At 51.6% G+C, this 15441-nt stretch overlaps 1 protein-coding gene across 4 annotated transcripts in view; it reads right to left on the reverse strand.

Moving 5' to 3' along the window:
- Positions 1-1250: 1250 nt before the first annotated feature.
- Positions 1251-15441, reverse strand: part of wwc3 (WWC family member 3) — a 29520-nt gene continuing 15329 nt past the window's right edge. The window contains exons 6-23 of one of the 4 annotated variants that reach the window (XM_047036816.1): positions 12438-12567; positions 12164-12304; positions 11911-11984; positions 10170-10418; positions 9295-9384; positions 8442-9049; positions 8013-8133; positions 7504-7584; positions 6880-6966; positions 6533-6728; positions 6053-6217; positions 4922-5022; positions 4531-4678; positions 4099-4263; positions 3932-4024; positions 2986-3216; positions 2559-2686; positions 1251-2037 (exon numbers count right to left, since the gene is read on the reverse strand). In XM_047036816.1, coding sequence (XP_046892772.1) covers positions 1971-2037; positions 2559-2686; positions 2986-3216; positions 3932-4024; positions 4099-4263; positions 4531-4678; positions 4922-5022; positions 6053-6217; positions 6533-6728; positions 6880-6966; positions 7504-7584; positions 8013-8133; positions 8442-9049; positions 9295-9384; positions 10170-10418; positions 11911-11984; positions 12164-12304; positions 12438-12567 — 2875 coding nt within the window. In that variant the 3' untranslated portion in view covers positions 1251-1970. Of the gene's footprint in view, positions 2038-2558; positions 2687-2985; positions 3220-3931; positions 4025-4098; positions 4264-4530; positions 4679-4921; positions 5023-6052; positions 6218-6532; positions 6729-6879; positions 6967-7503; positions 7588-8012; positions 8134-8441; positions 9050-9294; positions 9385-10169; positions 10419-11910; positions 11985-12163; positions 12305-12437; positions 12568-15441 lie in introns of all 4 variants that reach the window. The other 3 variants (XM_047036814.1, XM_047036815.1, XM_047036813.1) reach the window with 3 other exon arrangements.

Below are 15441 nucleotides of genomic sequence, written 5' to 3' on the forward strand. Positions count from 1 at the left end.
TTATATCCTGGTGCTGTCTGTTCATCTCTCTACATTTAGTGTTTTCCTCTCCCATGTTTGTAAATGCTGCTGTACTTTAGGGGTGATTCCTTAGATTATAATAGCTGGATGTCTTGAAGAGTACAGCTTGTGGCATGACTCCAACACAGGAATGTGTAGGTGTAAAGCTTTGGTCTGACCGAACATGCCCTTGATAATTGTTTCAACGTATGTGTACTTCCTAGTCAAGTAAGGTGTGTACCCAATGGTTAAATGTCACTTGTGGAATGTTGTTGTAAAATAAGATTTTGCTCGACACCCAGTGTAGCTCGAAGCTGGTTACTGGTAATGATGCTATTGTTAGACACTCGCACTCAAACATACTTGTGAAAAAATGTAACCTACAACTGCAATAATGCACATACCCTTTATTCATGTTTGTTTCCAAATGTTCTTGAATGTTTTCTTTGCCATGGCTGTACGTATTTAATAATCAAGACAAGTTGGCAATTTCTATTTCTAATTTACTGTGCTTGACATTGTGCTTTCATGTGAATACATTACAGTATTTGATGTTGAAACTGTCATAATCGTGGCTTTTTTTCCCCCCATTACCTATGGGTATGATAGGTAATACCAATAGACGTTACACAACTCTTCTATTGATCTACACACAGGCAAGCAGAGACCTGAGGTACTTAACCCAGTTGCCTGCAGGCATGTGTGAGAGAATGGGCAGAAAAGAAAGGGAGAGAAACCCTGTGTGTGTTTTTTTTTTTACGACTTCCTATAATGTTTAGGCTACTCTTCCTTTGAACAAGCACAGATCTGTAAACGATTTCACCCTTCACTAGGGAATTTAATACACTTCTTTTTTTTTTCTTGAGTAAATGTAAAAAAAACATGTTTTTCTCTGACAGCAATTATTGCGGGTATAAAGACTAGATAAATGGTCTAATATTCATCAATCAACATCCACCGGAACCAGGCTCTTAGTTTCCCACGCTCCTGCTCTGCTGGTCTCCTAATATAAAATCAACCTAATAGAAGTGTGAACTTTTAAGTATGCAAGGCATTTTCCAGGGGTTGGGTTCAATCTACCTGTCACTAAACCTTTGGAATGTACACCTGTCAAAGCTTGAATACCTTGAATACCTGGACCTGGACAACTTAATGATGCAGTTGCACTTATTTTGTCCCGTTCATTGTCGAGTTTTGTCCGTTGAGAGAAGTTAAATCATACCGAGGGGGGGGGGAGAGAGAAACTTAAGTGTCTAGTTGAATAGTTTTTATTTTCACAAGAGGTAACACTGCAGATGTTCATACAGACATCATAAACAAACAATCTGAATACAGTGTTTCATATATTTATCCATATTGAAAAGTACAAGGAATATTCATTAATTTTAATAATACAACAAAAGGACAATAACATCTGTAATAAAAGTGGATTAAAAAGTGACATTTTATGTAAATAACTAAGGATTTTTAAGTAACAGAAACAAAATCGGGCAACAGTTCCATTCTACTGTATGTAAAAAAAAAAACCACTGAAGTGCCATTTGTTCAAAGCTTTACAGAATACATTAAAAAAGCAGGAAGCGTTTTATTTCCTTCAAGGAAAAGTACTATAAAATAAGTTACAGTACAATGAATTTGTCTTAACTGAAGTTGTTCCCGTCTTCCAGCCTTCTCTAAGCAAACATCAGAAATAAATCGTACAGGAATATAGAGATATATTATTTTCTTAATAGGCATTTTCCCCAAAAAAGGAAAAGACAAGTTGTCAATAATTATGTTGGTGTGTGTGTGCGCATATGAGCCACACATTTACAACCTTAAGTTTGAGTTAAACGGTCAAAATTAGCATTTGTTTCATGCTCTCGTTTTGTGAAAATGAACTACATTTCATTTAAATTACTTCATTGGTTTCAAATACAAAATTATGAAAAAATACTTCATGTTTTATCACAAAATACAGAAGAAAGCTCTCATACGTCATCACTTGGTAAAGGTGGGATGTTGAACCTTGGTCTTGTAAAAAACGCCATCTTCTCTCTGCAAACAGAACAGCAATCAGGCCCAGTTTAGAACACAGCTCATGCCCTGAATCTCAGACGAGTAAACAACCGTAATACACCACTGAGGCCAGATCAAGGTTGAATTCCAGCGCTATGATTACAAGGCTCAAATGCAACAGGACCCAGTGGAATGCTGGAAATGTGTTGTGGTCCTTCTTGGTGGACTGAAGTATGGTTGAGCTCTGGTCTCCATTTTACATTTCTCATTTAACCAATGTTTGTATCCAAAACGACATACAAATAATTCAGTAAGTTTGTACAGCCAATAATCAAAGACCAGAACTAACAATATTTCAGTAGTCAATGCCAAGGAACAGTCTATATTTTAACAAGACTGCAAAAAAAAAACCATCCCAATTCAAATACATCATTCTGATAGGACAATGCAACTACAACGTATCTCAATTGCAATACTGTTTATAAAAAAAAGTAGGTTTTGTCTAGTTGTCAAGACAACGCTACGACAGGATGTCGCATGCAGGACGAGGCTCGTCATACCTGAAGGTGTGCACAGGCAAGGGCTCCTTCTGGCCTGCCCCCCTCATCAGCAGGACCTCTTTAGACGCCTTCCTCAGCCGTCTCTCCGCCGCCTCCTCCTGTCTCTGCTCCTGCTGGCTCTGGCCCACCTGCAGGACAGCCGGCACAGCACAGGCGGCCCCCAGGTCAACTGACTGAACTCGTCCTCTGAGTGTAAAGTGGGCGTTCTTACAGTATTTCATCAATGTGATTTTGCTATTGGATTCTGTGTGTGTGTCTATAGGTATGTGTGCTGGCATGACCTAACCTAGCTCCATGTGTCGTTGCTTTTCCTCTTTCCTTCCTCACCCCCTCTCCCTCCTCACGCCCTCTCCCTTCCCCCATATCTGTCTCTGGGCCTCCCTCCTCACCCCCTCTCCCTCCTCACCCCCTCTCCCTTCCCCCATACCTGTCTCTGGGCCTCCCTGAGGAGGCCGCGGAAGCCCTCGTCCCTGAGGGCCCAGTGGGGCAGCTCTCCGGGCTCCCCAGCCTGGGGCTCTTCCAGGCGCAGCTTCAGCTCCCTCAGGGTGCCCAGCTCGTCAGCCAGCTGCCTCTGCCGCGTCCTGCAGGCCTGGAGGTCCAGCTCCAGATCCAGGGAGGTGCGCGTCGGCTGCTCTGCCAGGGACGACCTGTAGGACTGCTGCTGCACACGCGAGTACGAACCCACAGACAAACATGCAGCGCGCACACACACAGACACACACATACAATTCAGCTTTGCAAACCTGTTTCATCATCCTTTAAATCTGGTGAAATGCAAGAGATTGTATCCACAGTAAGTGCAAATTGGTAATCCTTTGTTTTTTTTACTTCATACTAGCCTGGCTGCTGCCAGCCCAACTAAGCCCCACCCACAAACAAGTGTTGGGTCTGGGGTAGCTCGGTTGGGGAAAAGTATGTCCGAACAGGAGCTGTTTGGACTAATCACATTGTCAGGGCGGGCTTTATACGATGATGGACAGATGATCAACAGTAATGTAATCAAATCACGTCACCAAAGAGCGCTTGGGTTGAATTTGTTTTCAACAAACAACGTACTACTTTACTCTGGTTGTAGGTCTATCCAATTAAGCAAAGAGGCATTTTTCTTTTACGAGCTCGGTTGAAACACGCCCCATACTCACAGCCCAACGGAGCAGTTTCAGACTATTCTACTGTATGACAACGTCAAGCTAACTTCTTGCAGCTGTAGCCTCAGGTCTCAACAGGCTGCGACTGCACAGCATTTCTGGGTTATACATTAATGTTATTAAGTCATACAGTAGAGAAATGTAATTGAAACATAATTGATGCGGAACATTGTGACACAGAGCCAGTATTTTTTGTAACAGTAAACGTTGTGGACGTGTGACTACCTGCTTGTATCGCAGCGTCCTTCTTTCCAGGGTGTTTCTGATGAAGGGAGACTTCTTTGGTAGGGTTGAACTGTCACTGTCGCTGCGGTACAACTGAGGAACATCAACACCCGAGTCAAGTCCTGTACTTAGTAAACTGAAAGCTCTCTGTGTGTGTGAGTACCTACCCTGCAGACGTACTGACTGCGCGCCCCAGGTGAGAAGGTCTGGGAGCGGACGATGGCGCTGCTCCTCACGAAGGGCGACGCGTGCCCCCAGCGCCCCCCCCTCTCCTTGGGCCGGACCCTCACAGGCTCCGGAAACATCCCCTCCGTCATGGTGGCCTTCTCCACCTGCAGCCACAACAACAACATTCACTGTGTTTACCTTTTGTTACCATGCTATACTGCAAATAAATGGCTCCTTAAACCTCAACAGAAAGCTGTAGTGATGATATATACTATTTTGTCCTTTTCTTACCAGCGCTGCTGCACCTGTTGCTTAGTTAGCCTGACCCGCCCCAGTCTCACCTAGTCCTCCGTGACTACTCACAGGCTCAGTTCGGACTCTTACAAAAGTCCTAGAGCTAGTACAGAACCCAGCTAGTGCATAACCGGTACCTTTAGGGCGGGGGGTTTCCCCACCAGGTGGTGGCAGCGCCCCCCTGTGGTGATGCAGGCGCCGTCGGCACACAGCCCCTCGTGACAGTGAGGTGGGAACGCTGTGCTGTTGCTGCAGCCGCTGTCCACCGACTCGGCCTGCCAGCTCCTGCAGAACACACCCCGTTATTCACCGGCCCCACCTTCAGCACCGGAAGGGGGGGAAATGCTCAGCTAATTCTGGCTGCGGCGTGTGTGTGATTTAAGAGGCACTTTTAAGGAGGTAGCTTGTACTTTCCCTGCAATCCAAGTGTCAAAACAGGCGTTCAAGCATGCTCACACACCCACTCGTAACGTAACGTTACAATCAGTTTTTAAACACTTGGATGGCAGCAAAACAACGTGTGTTTACCTCTCTGACACAGCCTCTCCTGGCTCCTCCCTCCTGTCCTGCCCTCTCTCTCCCTCCTCCAGGTGGGCATGGCTACGCCCCATCAGAGCACACACGGTGTCCTGAAACACACAGTCCAGTAACACACAGTCCTGTAAAACCAAGTGTCTTCTAACACAGTCCAGTAACACACAGTCCTGTAAAACCAAGTGTCTTCTAACACAGTCCAGTAACACACAGTCCTGTAAAACCAAGTGTCTTCTAACACAGTCCAGTAACACACAGTCTTGTAAAACCAAGTGTCTTCTAACACAGTCCAGTAACACACAGTCTTGTAAAACCAAGTGTCTTCTAACACAGTCCAGTAACACACAGTCCTTTCACATAACAACCCCTTTAACAAGACGGTCCCTTTTTCAACACACTGTGTGTTGTGGCAACCCAGGGGCGCAGCACCTTGCACAGCGGCACCGGCAAACCCGGGGTCCGCCCCCAGAAGAGACAACAAGCTACACAGGTGCGGCTCATGAGTTGGAGCGAGGATGGCCCCACTGCCGCAAGGGGAGATAGCTAGAATGAGGAGTGAAGAGACAGCCCAGCCAGACCAGTCCTGACCATTCCCTCAACCGAGGAACAAGAATTTATTTTGGTCATTTAGGGCAGTGGTTCTCAATCCTGGTCCTCGGGAAACCCTGCCCTGCATGTTTTAGACGTTTCCCTCCTCAAAACACACAATGAATGGGTCGTTATCAGGCCTATTTATTTGAATCAGGTGTGTTGGAGCAGGGAAATATCTAAAACATGTAGGGCAGGGGGTCCCGAGGACCAGGATTGAGAACCACTGGTTTAGGGTAATAAACGCCTGTTTTTTGGCATATCACAAACCGTGATTTTGAGGGGTGCTGTGCGGTCCTGGCTCGACCATTGGTTGCCACAGTACACAGTAAGTGTACATTACATTTATCAGTCGCTCTTATCCAGAGCGACACAACGTCATTTGGCACGGCCCGGGACTCAAACTGGCAACCTTTTGATTAACAGCCCAATTCCCTAAGCGCTCAGCCATCTGACCCCCCGGGCATTGCTACATGTGTGTGTACAGTGTGTGACTGTGCACGGCTACATGTGTGTGTGTGTGTACAGTGTCCTCACCATGGTCCTGGAGCTCTGTCCCAGCCCCCCAGGCTGCTTGCTGAGGCTGAGGCCGCCCTGGTCTGGCCACTGGAGGTCCCCGACCCCCAGCGTCTGCACTCGCAGCCAACGGAAACTCATCTCAGTGCTGTTCTCACACTCCAGCAGACCCACCTGGGCTGTACCCTGTACACACACACACACACACAGTGGTGAACAGGTTAGTACGCAGTGCAGAACAAATGTCATTAATTTGTGCAGTCCTTTGACGACAATTCCTGAAAACCTGAACCTCCAGTTCGTAAGCCAACCTGTCAAGTTCAAAGAGAACTCTTGATTATTCCAGGAACACAGGACGTCACAAAGAGACAAGTGGGCCACCAGGTTCATAGTCAGAGGCAGCCAGAGAGGCAGCCAGACACACACAGACAGATAAACACACAGGCAGACAAAGACGGACAGAGAAGGGTTGACAGATTGTGCCAGAGGGGCTTGACCCACCAGCAGCTCCTCCTGTGCCTGGGGTCCGAGCGAGCAGACAGACAGCTGCAGAGCACACACCCCCAGGGCGTCCAGGGGCACGGGAATACAGAAGCCCTCGTTGAAGCTCATGGTGGACTGTAGCTCCAGGGCCTTACAGCAGTAGGAGGCAGACGCCCGGCCAACCTCCAGTGGAATCAGGTGCACCTTCACATACCTAGAAAGCCACGCGAGAAGAGAATAACCAAGACTGACTTACAGATTGCAGCACATTCAAAACAGTCCACAGGAGAAAGTACCTAGATCGATAGGTTTAACAGGTATCGGCACATTCAACACAACCCGTTGCGATGATCTCTCGCACTCACACTTTATGGCCGTCTCTGACAACAGTCCTGCTCAGGTTTTTCAGCTGCAGCAGGTGCAGGAGGAGAGACTGGGAGCCAGTGTCATACCTGCCAGGAACCAGAGAGACAGTCAAGACAAGAACAGGTTTAAACGGCCCAAAAGCCCTCTGCAGCAGGGCTACAGCAGCTCTTTCTCCACCACTGTTCCTGGAGAGTGAGCTGGTTGGTGTGTTCATTCAGCCTTTGATTGTGAAAACCATCCTGTCATTTACCCTTTTATCAACAGCATCCATTATGCCTGGGCTCTCTTGATCTGTAGTTAAATACTCTAACCACTGAGCTGTACCCATCCTCTCACTCTGGGGTGGAAGCAAACCCCTAGTCATGGTCATAGATCATTACCCGGCTTCCACAGAGCTTGATAACAACCCATTCATTTGAATCAGGTGTGCTGGAGCAGGGAAACAAAATGCAGGGCAGCGGCTCTTGAGGACCAGGGTTGTCCACCCCTGCTCTAGAGGAAGGAAGCTATCCAGGAGCAGGAAAGTGTTTCCGGGTACAGGAAGTGCTCTACAGGAACAGGAATTACTCTACAGGAACAGGAAGTGCTCTACAGGAACAGGAAGTGCTCCACAGCATACTCACAGCAGGCCCAGCTGGATCTGGGCTGGGTCGCCCCCAGAGGTCATCTCCCTCGCGTACACCACCTCCTCAGACTCCTCCGCTCTGCTGGGGGTGCAATCACACAAAAGTGAGTCCTTGCATGTTCAAGTCAGTTCTTTTGTATATATATTTCAAAAAAAACTTTTAATCTTCGCTGGTGGCAGTAAATCTGTCCTCCGTAGATTGCTCAAGTGCTCCACAGCTGTATGCTCTAGCCTACTCAATAATATGTTGATGTAATTCACACAACAGCCACTAGATGGTGGCCCTGCTCCTGAGAGAGAGCGAGAGAGAGAGAGAGAGAGAGAGAGAGAGAGAGGGCGAGAGAGAGGGCGAGAGAGAGGGCGAGAGAGAGGGCGAGAGAGAGGGCGAGAGAGAGAGCGAGAGAGAAAGACAGACGCAGAAAGAGGCAGAGAGAGAAACCGAGAGAGACAGGGTGTGGGTGTTGGTGTGTCGTCTCAGACGCAGCAGGGGGCGCCGTCCTATCTCACCTCCTCCCCCAGGCCTCAAACACCCCGCTGTCCGTGGCCAGGGCGTCCTCCGACACGCCCACAGACACCCTCCGGGCCCTGCGCCCGCTGCGGTTGGCGCTGTTAGACCGCAGGGTCACTCCTGAACGAGACATCAGTTGATTTATTTGTTCATTCTTTTATCCAATGCGACGACACTCGTCTAACAAACTCACTATTACTCAGACAGACACCCGGGCCTATTAGGGGCTTGCTGCTGGCCTGGCATGCCTTATGTGAGGCTGTGCAGAGCAGAACTGCTCTACTTACTGAGAGAGAGAGAGGTAGAGAGAGGTAGAGAGAGAGAGAGCGAGAGAGAGGTAGAGAGGTAGAGAGAGAGGTAGAGAGACAGAGAGAGATACAAAGAGAAACAGCCAGACAGACCACATCACCTGCACTACCTCTACTCACCAGCAGAGGTAAATGACCCAGAGGGAGCGCTCTCTCTGTGACTCTTGTTCTCCACCTGGTAGACTGCGGCTGACCCCCCCGGCTCCTCGCCACCGGCCAGGCCTGCGTGGGCGTGAGGCTGGGCGTGAGGCTGGGGGTGAGGCTGGGGGTGAGGGTAGGAGTGAGAGCGCAGTCCCTCCAGCAGCCCGCGGCCGGCCAGCTCCATGTACTCCTCGGTCATCTGGGTGAGGGGGCACTCCTGGGGGGCCGACAGGTAGGGCGTGTCCATGGGGGAGCTGGGGGGGGACAGGGAGGAGAGGGAGGAACGAGAGGACAGGGAGGCCAGGGACTGGGGGGTGTCGTGGGAGCGCTTGGCCTTGCCCTGGGTCAGGGGGTCCGGGGAGAACACAGGGTGCTCCCTGGAGAGGGCCTCCGGGGGGAGCAGGTAGCGCAGGTGGGGGTCGTGGGGGTCCAGGGGGCCGTCGGGGCGGTCGTACTGGGGCGGGCCGTAGATGTCGGAGAAGCTGATGGAGCTCAGAGATCCCCGGCTGGAGGCCAGAGAGCCACGACTGGAGGCCAGGGAGCCACGACTGCTGCTTGACGACACGGTCAGGGAGCTGGCCGACAGGCTGAGAGGGGGAGGAAACAGAGGGAGGGAGGAGGGGGGGGAGAAAAAAAGTATTAGAGAAAGTGTAAGAGTGAAAAAGAAAAAAAGTGTGAAAATAAAGTGAGAGTGACAGAAAAAAAGTGAGAAAAGAACGAGCGAAAAGGAAAAGAGACAGACAAAAAGAGAGAAGGAAAGAAAGAGAGAAATAGATGATGTTCCATCTGCCTGGTAAGAACAGGGACAGGGATGTTGTGTGTCTCACGGTACCTCTTCAGCTGGGAGTGGAGGTAGGTGGTGATCCGAGTCGCTTCCTCCAACTGCCTCAAAAGCACATTCCTCTTCTCCTGCAGTAGGATCCTGACACACACACACGCACACACACACTAAATAAAACTTGCAATCCACCAGATCAGAAGGCAGGGTGTTTTCCAGCTCAGCTGTAGAGTGAGTGTGTGTGTGTGTGTGGTCCTTCTTCTCCATAAAGAAAACAGTCTCTGAGGATGTGGGTGGGTGAGTGTATCCTCAGCCTGGCCCCATCTATACAGACACAGTCCTCTTCTCTCAGGCTGGATAAGGACATGAGGGCGCCGCCCCCCCCTCCCCCTTCCCCCCATTCAATGGCCCTTCCATGTTTTTTGGGGGGTTTGTTTTTACCGGAAAAAACCTTTGTAGAAAATAATAATAAAAGAAAAAAATCTTATCAGCCTAGCTTCATTGTGGAAGCTTCTGGAATGGGCACTCATGGCATTAAGGAGACAGTAAACACACACAGTGGACATACCCCTCCAGCTGAAAACAGCCACAAACGCACTGTAATTCTCGTCAAGAAAAAAGGAGCAATATTCCTGAGGGTGATCTTATGAGAAAACGCCGCAGATGCACACCATCACAGCACCCGTGGATCTTAGGGGTCTCAAACCCAGCTCCTGGAAAACTGCATTCCGCCTTTTCCCTCAAACACTAATCTAGCACACCTGATTATAATAATGAGCTGGTTGGCATGCTGAATCAGGTTAAATACAATTGGGGTTGGATCCAAAACCCTCCTGGAAGACACCTCATCAGGAACAGGACTGGAGACCTAGACCCTGCGCAGTAACATGACGTTGCACCAGCAAGTCCTGTCCAGCTAGCCCACTGACCTCTGGTTGGCCCCCTGGCTCTGGGCGGAGTGGGCCCTCTGCACCTCCTCCTCCAGCCTCCGGCGTTCCTCCTCCAGCTGCATGCAGGCCTCCAGGGGGCGCTGCTGCTGGCTCACCAGGGCCAGCTCGTGCAGCAGGGCCTCCTTCTCCCGCAGCAGCTGCAGGAAGTCCCGGTCCCGGTCCGCCTCGGCCCGGCCGGACCAGCTCTCCCCGTCCAGCTGGGCCATCTGGTGCTGTATACTGGCCACCCTGCGGGGATGGAGAGGGCACAGAGAGGGGGTTAGGGGGTAGAGGCAGGGAGACGGGAAAGATGGAGAGGGCACGGAGAGGGGGTTAGGGGGTAGAGGCAGGGAGACGGGAGAGATGGAGAGGGCACGGAGAGGAGGTTAGGGGGTAGAGGCAGGGAGACGGGAGAGATGGAGAGGGCACGGAGAGGGGGTTAGGGGGTAGAGGCAGGGAGACGAGAGAGATGGAGAGGGCACGGAGAGGGGGTTAGGGGGTAGAGGCAGGGAGACGAGAGAGATGGAGAGGGGGGTTAGGGGAGAGGCAGACAGATAGAGGTAGATGGAGGGAGGGATGGATGGATGAGGTGTGGGTAAAGAGTCGAGGATATGTGTACTGTATGTCTAAGGAGGCACCAGATAAGTAAAGATGTGACCAACAGACCCTGACTGACACACACACACACTACATGCCACAATGACAGCACTCAGCCAGCTCACTTGGACACATGAGGTGCCTCCCAGAGCAGGTGTTCTGTAGTGTTCAGAGGAGGAGAGAAAGGAGGGGGGGGGCAGGAGGCAGGGGTTTTGGCTCGAGGTTAAAATGAAATAACTGTGTTTATGTGTGTTGGATTTCAGACAGAGTGACTCAACGACAGCGCATGCAAGTTTCCACAGGTCTCTCTCTCTCTCTCTCTCTCTCTCTCTCTCTCTTGACTTCTCCCTCTCCCTCAACCCTCTGTCTCTGATGTCATGGCTGGCACTGCGGTGGCCGCGTCACCATGGCAACATCCGTCTTGTAAAAAAAGCCTGTGTGGAGCCAGTGTAATAACACAGACTCCTGCCGCCGCCTCTACCTCTACCTCCAACCGCCCAGCCCCTCTCTGACTCCTCTGCCTCCAACCCCCTGCCTCAGCTACCTCTACCCTCCCCCCGTCCGCCCCCCCCCTCACAGATGAGCTTGAGATACTGAATATGTTTTCACCTTAGTAGGTTAGACCAACTGGCTGGTACACTAAAGTGCTGAAGAAAAAACATTTGAGTGTCCATGGCCACTCTGCAGCACCAGATCATTTATGTGTGTGTGTGTGACACACACAGAGAGAGAGAGAGTGTTAATCACAACTGAATTGCCCTGTGTTAAAACTGGGAATGCTGAGAGGTGGGCAGCTCTCTCTCTCAACACACACACACACAAAGGCACACAGTCAGCAGCGTGGGCAGGAGAGGATGTGCCCACCCAGCTCATTCCCCTGGTCAGACATCTCTCTGCAGCCTCGGTCACCAGAACAAACACCATTCAGACCAGCACCACCCACCGCAGCCAGCAAGCTCAACACTGAAGCACTGCTGCTGCTGTATAATAGTGTCCACTGTTATACAGCAGTGTTGTTGTATAGTAGTCTCCATGTTGTTGTGTAGGAGTGACCGTGTTGTTGTGCTGTTATGTTGTGTACTGCCTTATAAAACGACTCTTTTGATGTAAATGTTAAACTAGTGCATCGTCAACATCAACCTACTTCTTCTTGGCCTCTTCATACTGCCAGTTGAGCTTCACCTTGTCCACCAGCTGACAGGAATCTTGAGAGCCATACTTGAATATAAAAACGACACAAAAAAGTTCATCAAAGTTTTAAAAAGTAGCATCATATTTTAGGATTGAATTCTCTCATCAACATTCTCTTTAACGGTTCCAAATTGTCAACAGGTTGTTGTGTTGCATCCCTTTCTCCAGGTCGGAGGTCAGAGGTCAGGTTGTGCGGAGGTGCCTACCTCTCCCACCAGCTCTGTCTGGCAGCCTGTGTCACAGTACTGCTGTGGGCCCCCCAGGGTGCCCGCGCTGTTGGGCCCCTCGCCTGGAGAGTCGCTGATCGACAGGCTGCTGTGGAAGTTCACCGTGAGCTTCGCCAGGCTCTGTAAGACCCCCCCCCCACACACACACACGCACACACAGACGAATGATGAGCACAGCTGGGCTGGTGAGAGCTGAGGGATGTGGGTCTTATACAGGGGCGTCAGGGGTCAGGGGTCAGGGGTCAGGTCTCACCTGGAGGAGATCCAGCCTCTCTCTCTCTCCTGTGCTGATGGACTTCTTGATGCTGCGCAGCTCGTTGAAGATGGCCTGGGCCTCGTCCAGCTTGTAGTTAGTCTGACTGCTGGACATCTTCCTGTCGATCCTGCACGTACACACACACACACAAACACACACACAGTTAAAACAAAGTGACTTCTCTGGTCTTCCCTGGGCTATGCGTGTTCTCACCCAGACAGGACATGCACCCTCTGGGCTTCCAAACAAACACAACAACCTAAATAGAGTCAACACCAGAATCCAGCACACCTCGTTTTACACACCTCATTAAAAAGATGAAATTTGGAATGACGACGCTTACTCAGAAACAGGAGAGGACTGGAACAGGACGTTCACAAAGCAGAGTCATGTGGTGTGGAAAGTCCAGAGACAGTTCAACTAGATCATTTCTGTTCAAGTCCAGAAAAAGTCAGACTGTCTGTTCATCTAGTCTAACTGCATCTGAACTTGAAGTCCAGTCATGACATGAGTATATCAGCTGGCTGAGCGGTTAGGGAGTCGGGCTATTAATCAGATGGTTGCCGGTTCAACTCCCGGCCGTGCCAAATTAGTTTTTGTCCTTGGGCAAGGCACTTCACCCTACTTGCCTCAGGTAAAATGTCCCTGTACTACTGTAAGTCACTCTGGATAAGAGCGTCCGCTAAATGACTAAATGTAAATGTAGAATGAGCGTTTGAAGAGACAAGTGTTCAGGGTTCCTGAGGAGTTCCAGTACTGAGGGATCCCCCTGGCTGAGAGAACTGGGACTGTCAGCCAACCAGAAGTCTTCAGGGCTTCCCTGATGTCTGTCTGTGTCTGTCTGCCTATCTGTGTGTCTGCCTGTCTGCCTACCTGTCTGTCTGCCTGCATGCGCGTGTCTGTCTGTCTGTGTGTCTGCCTACCTGTCTGCCTGCATGCGTGTCTCTGTGTGTATGCACAGGCTGCCACCCTCTGTCCCTCCCTGCATTCCTCCCCCCCCCCCCCCCCCCCCCCCCCCCCCCCAGTCTTGGCACGTGTCTCTGGTGTAGCTGCTGCCTGCTTCCTCCAGCCCCTACTTCAACAGCAGGTACTGTTCGTCCATGGACCCTGCCTCTTCCTCCCCAAACAAGCGCTGCTTTGTCCCCCCCTCCCCCCCCCCCTCCTCCCGCTGGCAGCGCCGGGAGTTTATATGCTTAGCAAAAACATGCCACTGCCCACTGCTCAATGCCCCTGGTGAACCCCCACTGCCCACTGCTCAATGCCCCTGGTGAACCCCCACTGCCCACTGCTCAATGCCCCTGGTGAACCCCCACTGCCCACTGCTCAATGCCCCTGGTGAACCCCCACTGCCCACTGCTCAATGCCCCTGGTGAACCCCCACTGCCCACTGCTCAATGCCCCTGGTGAACCCCCACTGCCCACTGCTCAATGCCCCTGGTGAACCCCCACTGCCCACTGCTCAATGCCCCTGGTGAACCCCCACTGCCCACTGCTCAATGCCCCTGGTGAACCCCCACTGCCCACTGCTCAATGCCCCTGGTGAACCCCCACTGCCCACTGCTCAATGCCCCTGGTGAACCCCCACTGCCCACTGCTCAATGCCCCTGGTGAACCCCCACTGCCCACTGCTCAATGCCCCTGGTGAACCCCCACTGCCCACTGCTCAATGCCCCTGGTGAACCCCCACTGCCCACTGCTCAATGCCCCTGGTGAACCCCCACTGCCCACTGCTCAATGCCCCTGGTGAACCCCCACTGCCCACTGCTCAATGCCCCTGGTGAACCCCCACTGCCCACTGCTCAATGCCCCTGGTGAACCCCCACTGCCCACTGCTCAATGCCCCTGGTGAACCCCCACTGCCCACTGCTCAATGCCCCTGGTGAACCCCCACTGCCCACTGCTCAATGCCCCTGGTGAACCCCCACTGCCCACTGCTCAATGCCCCTGGTGAACCCCCACTGCCCACTGCTCAATGCCCCTGGTGAACCCCCACTGCCCACTGCTCAATGCCCCTGGTGAACCCCCACTGCCCACTGCTCAATGCCCCTGGTGAACCCCCACTGCCCACTGCTCAATGCCCCTGGTGAACCCCCACTGCCCACTGCTCAATGCCCCTGGTGAACCCCCACTGCCCACTGCTCAATGCCCCTGGTGAACCCCCACTGCCCACTGCTCAATGCCCCTGGTGAACCCCCACTGCCCACTGCTCAATGCCCCTGGTGAACCCCCACTGCCCACTGCTCAATGCCCCTGGTGAACCCCCACTGCCCACTGCTCAATGCCCCTGGTGAACCCCCACTGCCCACTGCTCAATGCCCCTGGTGAACCCCCACTGCCCACTGCTCAATGCCCCTGGTGAACCCCCACCCATGTTCAGTAGCACACACACGCTTGTTTGAAAGACTCTTTAAGTCAACGATTCAAAATAGGCCCGAACAAAGTTGCGCAAGCTCATGTCAACAGTGCGTCTTTCTGGAGGTTGTTTTTTAGCACCTCCAAAATGTGACAATTTATGACACAGGAAATATCAGTTGTGTGTCACTCTGGGCCCAATGAAGTCATGACGGGCAAGAAATCCACAGGTCACTCCACATCAACCTCTTGACGGTAAGTGAGATGAACCTCCACGTGCCGTGACGGGGAGTGGAAAACCTTCAACCAACAATAATAGTACATAACGCTGACACGTCAATATTTTCCAGTTTGCGACGACAATCGCGGGGGGTTCTTTTTCACTCTCGGTAAGATTATTTGTTCCTACTGACAGGAAGCGGCGTGAGAAGGGATGAACTATGATGGTGACGGCCTCGGGGGGGGGGGGATCTTGTGAGGCACGGGGGGGGGGGGGGGGGGGGGGGGCACCCTGAGGGTCACAGCCTCGCTGGACGTACACAACCCAGCAGGAACACAATAGGACACACAAACAACGCCATCTGGAGAGAGAGAGAGAGCGAGAGAGAGAGGACGCTGCCATGTTTGTGCGAGCTTGTGTGTTCTCCCG

Source organism: Hypomesus transpacificus, chromosome 16 (genome assembly GCF_021917145.1).
Source record: "Hypomesus transpacificus isolate Combined female chromosome 16, fHypTra1, whole genome shotgun sequence".
Taxonomy (NCBI): Eukaryota; Metazoa; Chordata; class Actinopteri; order Osmeriformes; family Osmeridae; genus Hypomesus; species Hypomesus transpacificus.